At 42.7% G+C, this 10089-nt stretch overlaps 1 protein-coding gene across 1 annotated transcript; it reads right to left on the bottom strand.

Moving 5' to 3' along the window:
• Positions 1-1371: 1371 nt before the first annotated feature.
• SP5 (Sp5 transcription factor) lies at positions 1372-4361 on the bottom strand. The gene is made up of 2 exons (XM_088467506.1): positions 4014-4361; positions 1372-3098 (listed from the first exon to the last, which is right to left on the bottom strand). Exons 1-2 carry the CDS (start codon positions 4065-4067, stop codon positions 2025-2027), a joined length of 1128 nt encoding a protein of 375 aa, XP_088323632.1. The 5' UTR covers positions 4068-4361; the 3' UTR covers positions 1372-2024.
• Between the last annotated feature and the right edge of the window lie 5728 nt (positions 4362-10089).

Raw genomic sequence — 10089 nt, 5'->3', positions numbered from 1 at the left:
CCACTGGGCTAATGTCTTAATAAATACTCACACCCAAAGAAAGTAAAGGTGATAGAAAAGAGGAACTATAAAATTGTTTTAAGGTAACGGAACATACCACCAATTTACTTACATTGATACTGGCAACCTATATCTTAGAAGCATTAACACCTTAATCCTCTGCCAGTAACAGAGTACTTATATCGTATATTGATAAAAGCTGAAGGTTACTCAAAACTAATTTCCCATCTCATGCTAGGGGGTATATTTACTAAAGGTCCATTTAAAATCGATGTTTTGTTTCTGGGGCTAAGTCACACATTTACTAACAGTCAATTTTTGAATTCGTTTTTTAAGTATTAGTAATGGTGCATACACACGGTCATATATGTCAGATGAACGATTGAACGATTTTTGACTGTATTAAAATGAATGGAAATCGTCCAAAACTGACTGCAAACACATCAGTTGCCAAATATCGTTATCTGACAATCGGGAACGCACATCGTTCATTGTTGCACACGTCAGATATTCCTTCAGATATGAACGAATGAATGATTTTTAAAATCGTTATCGTTCAGATCTGAAGAAAAATCTGACTGTGTGTATGCACCATTAATGTGCGATTTAGTCCCAGAAACAAAACATCGATGTTGATCGATTGATTAAAATCGATCTTTACTACATATACCCCTAGGAATCGGGATAAACTGGAATTGTTTTTAAGTGGCTAAAGGTCCCCATACATCAGCAATTGATTGCAGCAATTGTGCAATTTGCAATCGATTGTGTATAAAAAAATCTTTCCCTTTTTCAATCGATTGTGGCAATTCTGCAATCGATTGAAAAAGGGAAAGATTTTTATACACAATCGATTGCAAATTACACGATTGCTGCAATCAATTGCTGATGTATGGGGGCCTTTAGGCAGAAGGCAGTCCTGAAGTCCTTAGTACAAAAGTATGTAGCAGCACCAAAATTAGTGATAGCTACAATTAGAACATAGTTTGCTAAAGATAGACAGTGTTATTGATGATAAATTCTATGACCCCAATGGTCTTGTTTAAAGATAATGCATAAAGCTAATTCTAAAACAAAACCCATATTGTACCTTTATTAAAGTCTGTTCTTGAAATGTATACAACATCAACGTAAATAAGCCTTTGTATGTTTGGTGATGGAAGTCAGTGAGTAGAATAAAAATATTCAATCACAATTGCATTGTCTAATTTTTTATGGCAATAAGTTGATTATTGATTGGCCTCAATCATACTATTTTGTTTTGGCTTTAATTGAATACTGTGGAGAAATCCAACAAAACATATGTTTCAACGTTTTAAATACCAAAGAAGAAACTAAATAAATACTAAGTAAACAAGCACATAACTCGGCTGGTTGCAGGATCAAATTAACATTATACATAGAGCATGATACTGATGTCACAGTAACAATAATAGTTTATATAGAATTATAGAAAAACTAGGAGACAGGCCAAAATGTCTGAAAGTTGATGAAGGTGTATAGCCATAAAAATAGTACAGTGTATAAAATACCCTAAAGTGGGATGTTAAGAAAGGAAAGATGAAACGCAATCCAGAAGGAGGTATGAAAAAGTATTTGATACAGGACCATATAATCGGTACAAGTGTCATGACGCATATAAATTCAAATTCAGACAAAGCCAATTTGGCTGTGAATCTTTGCACAAGAGAATTGTTTATTTGAAAGTGGAACCGTGTTAAATCCCATTTACACAATCAATAATGCATGCTGATATGCGAGGGAGAAAAATACCTGCAAACAAATACACCAATAGTCTGCTGGGAACGAACGGAGGCTTCAGAAAAAGTCTTAAATATTTGAATTATACCGACTTTATTTAACAACACTGTTAGCAGAAATATACAAATCCATGGATTCACTGGGATGATCCAAAAATAAATCATGGGGGAATCTGACATGTATTGTGCTCTGATACATTTAACAGTATTCCAAGAACTCTGTATTCAAGTATATTGCACTGCGGAAGGATCCATCAAGCTCCTTTAGTGGTCTTTGATTTGCTCTTGTTTTACTGTCCTTTCAACCCCTTTTATCTTCTTGTTCTGATGTGTCTTCACGTGTTTGGCCAGGTGATCGCTTCTCATGAATCTTTTCCCACATTCCGAACAGACAAATCGCTTTTCCCCAGTATGAGTCCTTAAGTGCCTCTGCAGCTCATCCGATCGGGTGAAACTTTTGCCACAGAACAACCAGTTGCAAATAAATGGTCTCTCCCCTGAGTGCCACCTTAAATGAGCCTTTAAGTGTGAGGTTTTACCATAGACTTTTCCGCAACCTGGGATGTGGCAGATGTGTTGTTTTTTTTTCCCAGGCTCATCTTGACCGCTGGAAGTTTGGCAGTTAGGACATCTGCAGCGCCTGCACCTCCTGGCAGTAGCCAGCGGGGATTTGGTCTGTAGGAGTGCTGCTATTTGTGTCTGGTACTGTGCAAAGTCTGAGTGTCCCAGAACTAAACTTCTCTGGATGGGAAACCGGTGATGAACATGAGGAATTGGAGACTGGTGGGTGACTGGAACTGACTGCTGAATACTCCACCAAGATATATCTTCCGCTGGATTGGGGGACAGTTGCCTGTGCTGTTGCCGAATCAGGTTCGAATGACCTGGTACAAAACCATGAATTGCAGAAGCAATGGGGGCAGCAGGAGCATAGGAAACAGAAGGTACATAGGCTGACTGGCAGTTAGAAGACTGAAAAGCTGCCATAGGCGAAGATAACATTTTAACTGGGGAAAATTCATATGGGTAGGAGGGATCAGCAGGGGGAGTCAAGGGTAGTTCATGGGTTACAAATGAAGACTGAATGTGAGATGAGAGCTGATTTTTTTGAGCCATAAGTCCAAGACCGTTGTGTGCCTGAAGTCCACCTGGAGAGTGCGTAGAAATGTCATTAGTCCATGGGTGGAAAATCCTTGATGGAGAACCGATGGCTGGATCATAAGGAACCTGAATAAAGTCATGACCACCTCCAGGTTGACCTATTCGACTACATGTAGCTGCCAGAAGTGCCAAAGGGGAATGTTTACCCACATCTGGTGAGGCGCTGGGCGTTCTGTCCTGTAAATAAAGACATTTAAGGATACGTTAGAAAGTATTGCAGTTGTCTGATGTATAAAATGCCATCAGAATATACTGTACATATTTCACATGCTGGTAACTTTTTAAACTTTAAAACTGCTTTGCTCCTGCACATTTACAGAGATGTAAAAACAATCAAAAGTGAAACAACTCAAAATAATTAGTCCATTAGTAAATGATCATAGTTCCTGTATTCAAAACATACTGACATGTGCAATATAATTCTCAAATTTGAAATATACCTTACTTAGTGCTTTACCGTTGTCAAGTACTGCATTTTACTGCCATTAACATTATTATATCAAAATTCAATGATCAATGTTGGTGAGTTTAGGTTGTTGCTGCACATTACTGTGTATGCGTTTATGAGCCCTATTACCATTTTTGGACCATTTTGCATATTAAATATTGGCTTCATAAAGGATCATAGTATCCAAAAAGCACAGCCAACATATTTATATGCCATTTACAAAGGGATTTACAAAGGAAAACGTAAACATAGCTTTGCAATCTATTAAAGACCAAAATGTCAACTTTTATTTTGCAACTGTGAAAGTTAATCTATATACTGTAGCTAGATACATGTGTGTGTATATATATCCTTAACATAAATCAATATTGTATTTGCTGCATTTTTCCATATTATTATATAATATATGAAGCTTTTAAAATTATTGTAATAAAGTTTAAAAAAAACTAGTTAAAAGAAACTCTACTTTTAATGACAAGTAATTATCAATTCATTAATATCCATATGCATTGTAGTCATTCAGTTTGTGGCTGTTTATGGACATTATATTAAGTTATTTTGTTTGTAGCATTACTTTCTCACATACCCTGCTGCTGCTAGACTGCACCACTACCTGCGCGTGTGCAAAGTAAAGTCGCACTGACCTGTAGGAATGTCTGCAGCGAGTCGCTCCTCAGAACAGCGACAGCAGCGGCCATGGTCCTGCTCCTGCAGCAGCTGGGTGAAGCTTGGGTACTGATGGGCAGCACACTGCTGCAGACTCATGGAGGAGCCCAGTCCCGGTCCCCAGGGTGTGTGAGTGCCTGGTCCCGGGCTCAGTGCAGGTTGGTCCTCCCCCCCCCCTGCAGACTGAGTGTAGCCGGAGCACCTCCAAGAATGTGATGAGGACTTTGCTGGGCCGCCAGCCAGTCACAGCCCGGGTCTGTCCCTTTGAAGTTCCCAGCTGCCCAATCATCAAAGCACAGCAGCTCTCTCACAGGAGAAAGCAAATCCTTCCAATCTACAAAAGCTCCTACAGAGTGTTTGTTGGTTTGGATAAAAGAGCTGATTATTACAGGGGGTGGGAAGGGAGGTGATACAGGCGGGACAATTAATGAAGTAATCACTATGTGGGAAATGTATATATACAAATAATTGGATTTTCCTGATCAAAGGGACCCTCAGGTCCTGGAGACCCTCACACTGCTTGTCCAGGACAGGATCCCCCTCCTCTCTGCTTTTTTTTTTATAATTAAGGATTTGTAGCAAAGAGACAATCTCCCTTTGTTATTTGTGTATAGAGATAGATTTTGTTCTTCTTTCCCTCCTGATATTGGGTGAATTTTGTTGATAAAGTAATGTACTAAGCACTTTATTACGATTATTAATAGTATTATTATTATGTGGAGGAATTTCCAAAAATGCCTATATTTGGCTGACACAAGTGACCTATTGAGGATTTAGAATTCCTTCTTATCTGCGACCTAATAGCTATACATTTATTACATGTGCAACACGGTCATCAGAAATAAACTTCATTCATTTGAATGCATTCTTTTATAATAAAGACGTCTAAGTTTTTATGTGACCGGCATCACTTTACGGGATACAAAAGGCGTCAAATAAATATCACTGATGTACTGTAAACATCTCTATAGCATCACTGATGAGAGCTTACAAAGTGAAGAAACTATTTGCTGTTACGTAATTAAGAATGTAAAATAATACTTTATGGGGCATATGTATCAAAGCTTGGTGTAAGATAAAATTGTGAGATATATATCACCAACCAATCAGCTTCTAACTTACATTTTGCAGGTTGTGTTTAAGAAATGATAGTTTGGAGCTGATTGGATGGTGATATATATTTCACAATTTTATCTCACATCAAGCTTTGATACATATGCCCCTATATCTCTATTCTCTAATCATTTTTATTAGCCAGAAATAGAATATTATGGTACATACAATTTTGCAGGATGGGGACATTCAGCTTTTCACAAAATTGACCCTGGTGTATTTGTGTAGCAGAGAATTAGATTGTAAGCTCCAGTGGGGCAGGGACTGATGTGAATGGCCAGATATTCTCTGTAAAGCACTGAGGAATATGTGAGCGCTATATAAGTAACTGGTAATAAATAATATATATAATAACTGGGATTTTTGTAAAGTTGACCACGCTGTGATTATGTAATTATACAGGAATGCCAGGAGTGGTTCCTTAGTGCTGCAGTTACAGTCCTGCTCCCCTAGATGGGCAATCCCTTGTACTGGTGTGGAACACACTCCTGAAGATTCATGAAGGAAACCCCTTAGGTCACTGTCCCCCAGTGGGCAACACACTGAATACATCTATGGCCAGTGAAGGTAACTTTCCAACACTAAAGATGTTCTTCCCCCCTTTTTATATTACACTGGTTCTATATATATTATGTTCTGCACATTGATTTGTATGGCAAATGGGCACCTGGCACAATGGGAAATACTTGCTGGGGTGATAGGTTGGGTGTTGGGGCATTCATTATGCATAATAATGACCTGTCTGATTGTTATAGATGCAAATCCAGGTTTTAAAATGCTTCAAAGAGAGGTAAATGAGCTACAAGAGGTGTATATTGGCCGAGCCTGAAGGCTTTCTTTGCTTTGGATTACGGCACAGAATTTTTTAAATGCACCTAAGGACATCATTGTAGCAGCCTGTTTGCAGTGGCTTTAACCAGCACATTTAATATGGTGTTATTAGCTCCGCACAGCTAGTTTGTTCAGTATAAACACACATATAAAGTCACCAAATGGAGAAAATGACACATTAGATAAAGGCAACCTCAATGTTCCCTTATTTTTCTTAGCACAATGGCAGGTAAATCAGGATGGTATGCAATCGGGAAGCCGACTGCCTAAATACCGGCAGCCAGCTTCCCGACTGTCATATCCTAGATGTAGACGCCCGCTTTTGACCGGCGCCCAGCGTCACGATCGTAGTGATGCCGGGCGCCGCGAGTGGACAGCCGCGGGGGGGGGGAGGGTTCAGTTTAGGGCTCCCAGGGGGGACTTAGGGTTAGGCACCCCCCCGGGAGGGTTAGGGTTAGGCTAGGGGGAGGGAGGGTTAGGGTTAGGCACCCCCGGGGGGGACTTAGGGTTAGGCACCCCCCCGGGGGACTTAGGTTTAGGCAGCGGGGAAGGGGGTGGTTAGGCACTTAGAGGGGGGATTAGAGTTAGGCACTTGGGGGGGAAGTTAGGGTTAGGCACCCCTAAGGAGGGTTAGGGTTAGGGGAGTTAGGTTAGTAGATACTCACCTATCCACGATCGGGATTTCCAGCGCTGTCGGGCTTCCGCTGCTTCGAACTCTGCTCATGTCGGGCTGCCGCTGACGGGAATTCAGGATGACCTGAATGACCTAAATATGGCACCTCTGCATCATGATTCACTCGTTTTTACGCCTTGCAACAGGAATCAGATGCAGAGAGAGATATTTACTATCATAGGTGCAAGTTTCCATAGTAACAATAAATTATCAATTAGCTATGGTCATCTAGTGCCATGTAAACCAATGAGAGCACATTTCTGACATAGTTGCTATGGGTGTCAGCAGTATGCTTGCACATGCATAGGTTGTGTTAGATGGGTGTCTATTAACTGACTAGGAATAAGTAACATCTACAAGACACAAGGTGCTGCCCATCCTGTGCTAGCATCAGAAAATAATGATCAGGCCCATACATACCAACTCTCATAAGTCTCTGATATTGGCCCAGCTCCCTCTCCCAGTGATGGGTTTTGTGAAACAGTGAGGAAACAAGATTCCCTTTTGCAGAATTATTAATGTGGAGAGCGGGCAGAGGTACACATGGGCAGGTGGGGCAGAGGTGGTAATAGAGGCAATGGTATTAAGGTTGGACCAGGGATCTAATCTGCCCTGTACTGTCCACACCCCTTAAACCCGTAACATCATGACTTCACAACTAGGGGGCAGGGCTGCTGGCTCTGGGAAGCAGAGCACTGCCCGGAGCATCATTGCCCCACAAGCTGCATGGTGCTTGCCTGGAGATGCCCCACAAGCTGCATATTGCCTGTCCGGAGATGCCCCACAAGCTGCATGGTGCCTGCCCGGAGCACCCTGCAAGCCACATGTAGGTGCCGTAGGGCAGCAACAGTGCCACCCCCCGGGGTCCTGCGCAGCAGCACTGCCGGCACACCCCTAGTTATGACCCTGAATGGTACTGATATAAGGGAGTCACAGATAGGGATGGAATACTGGCACAAATGGTAAAGAGGGTAAAGGCACATATGGTAAAGGGGAAGGGGCAGAGGCACATATTGTAATGGGAAAGGGGGAAGAGGCACATATTGTAATGGGAAAGGGGGAAGAGGCACATATTGTAATGCAAAAGGGGGAAGAGGCACATATTGTAATGGGAAAGGGGGAAGAGGCACATATTGTAATGGGAAAGGGGGAAGAGGCACATATTGTAATGGGAAAGGGGGAAGAGGCACATATTATAATGGGAAAAGGGGAAGAGGCACATATTGTAATGGGAAAGGGGAAGAGGCACATATTGTACTGGGAAAGGGGAAGAGGCACATATTGTAATGGGAAAGGGGGAAGAGGCACATATTATAATGCAAATGGGGGAAGAGGCACATATTGTAATGGGAAAGGGGGAAGAGGCACATATTGTAATGGGAAAGAGGCACATATTGTAATGGGAAAGGGGGAAGAGGCACATATTGTAATGGGAAAGGGGAAGAGGCACATATTGTAATGGGAAAGGGGGAAGAGGCACATATTGTAATGGGAAAGGGGGAAGAGGCACATATTATAATGCAAATGGGGGAAGAGGCACATATTGTAATGGGAAAGGGGGAAGAGGCACATATTGTAATGGGAAAGGGGGAAGAGGCACATATTGTAATGGGAAAGAGGCACATATTGTAATGGGAAAGGGGGAAGAGGCACATATTGTATTGGGAAAGGGGGAAGAGACACATATTGTAATGGGAAAGGGGGAAGAGACACATATTGTAATGGGATAGGGGGCGGAGGCACACATTGTAATGGGAAAGGTGGAGGAGGCACATATTTTAATGGGAAAGGGGGAAGAGGCACATATTGTAATGGGAAAGGGGACAGAAGCACACATGGGGAACTGAGAGCCTCTGTGCACTACAGCTACACCAGGGCCGTAGCTAGGGTAGTGCGGCCGGTGCCATCGCACAGGGCACCACAGGTCAGGGCGCTCTGTTTGTGCCTGTCAAATTTCTGTTTATTATCATTCTTGCTTGTAGCTTCCTCTTATTTCATCCCCAGCATCTCCTGGCCTCCCCTATCTCTTCCCTGGCCCTTCCCCATGAAGAAGCCATGGCCCATTTTTGGGTGCATTATGTCCCTTTGAAAAATGAGGGGGGAGCCAGAGCTCTTTCTGGCACAGGGCACCAAAAAGTCTAGTTACGGCTCTGAGCTACTCTACACTACACTACATTATTGCCATCAGCCCACAGCACAAATTTGTTAAGTGTTGCCTCTGGACTAGTTGTGGGTTGATCCCAGGCCTTTAATTGAATGGCTCTTTACCCAGGGGCAGAGGCTGTGCGGTAGAACCGATGGCTAATGCCGTTTTCGGAGTTTTGACTGCATTCCCCATATGTTTAATTCTCCGGAAAACTTTCCAGAGCCTGTGGCCGGTAGGCAACGCCATCTATAGGCCTAAACCTATGGGCTTCTCTTCACATTCTTCCCTGTGAGCAGCGGTGAGAGTGACTTCTCCAAACTCCCCCACCACCGCGGGACACTGTGGCCCATGAGTGGAAGGGTGGGACAGTCCCTGAATAGTGGGACTGTCCTACCAAAAGCGGGATAGTTGGCACAGATGTGCACGGGGCAGGTTCAATGTACAAATGCAGAACAACTCACACAGGGGCGTTCTCTGACAGCGCAGTGGATTCTGGCACCCCCGCCTTATTCCTGGGGACATGTCTACTGCGCACGTGACACCATCCCGAGGAAGTCTAGTAGTAGGCGAATCGCGTTGATGACAGTGGAGAGGGACCTGTTACCTGAGATTGACACTATCTAGGAGGATATTTATATCTAACCACCTCATATATTTGGATTACCATTACAGGATCTTATGAGCAGAGTAAAACGCACACATAGCGTGTCTGCTGCCCTACCTACCACTGTATTCGTTTTATGTTGCATGTTGTTAGTGAGTTTGTCTATTTTTTATTGGCTATAGCCTATCATAATATCGTTCATACCTCACCATACATATTCATGTTTATGGTGTCTTAAATAAACCATTTGTTTTATCATCTATTTTGTGATTGTTACTTTTTGCCATATACGGGACCTATAGGAGGCACCAGAGGATTCCTTTTCTCACTGCGCACATGCAAGTCTGGAAAATGGCTGCCGACATTTTCCCTGTGATTTTTTCGTGCTCTGCAGCGCCAGCGTGGGCTCGTGTGCACCGCACACCATTTACCCATTATAGATATGCCCGATAACTCACAGGAGGTGTCTATGCGGGCAGGGTGACCATAACAATGATTGTGCCTTTGACAAATTTTGATCTTGAGCTCTCCTCTCTTTTCTGGAGTTGTACCAGGCTTTGGAGAGAGATAAAGTGGAGCAGTTGCCCAGATCAACCAATCGGTCATTTCACAGACTGTACTAGATAAATGACAGAAGCTGATTGGTTGATTTGAGCAACTTATCCACTTTGTCTCCAAGGTTTGATA

This window comes from Taudactylus pleione, unplaced genomic scaffold, assembly GCF_031769625.1.
Source record: "Taudactylus pleione unplaced genomic scaffold, aTauple2 ptg000004l, whole genome shotgun sequence".
Lineage (NCBI taxonomy): Eukaryota > Metazoa > Chordata > Amphibia > Anura > Myobatrachidae > Taudactylus > Taudactylus pleione.
This window is presented reverse-complemented; position numbering and strand designations above follow the sequence as displayed.

Bases quoted from the DNA above. Each gene is read 5' to 3' on its own strand.
- SP5 (XM_088467506.1), bottom strand. From the start codon at position 4,067: ATGGCCGCTGCTGTCGCTGTTCTGAGGAGCGACTCGCTGCAGACATTC. The intron at 3,099-4,013 runs GTCAGTGCGACT...CTTTATTTACAG, and splicing joins CGCTGCAGACATTCCTACAG to GACAGAACGCCCAGCGCCTC.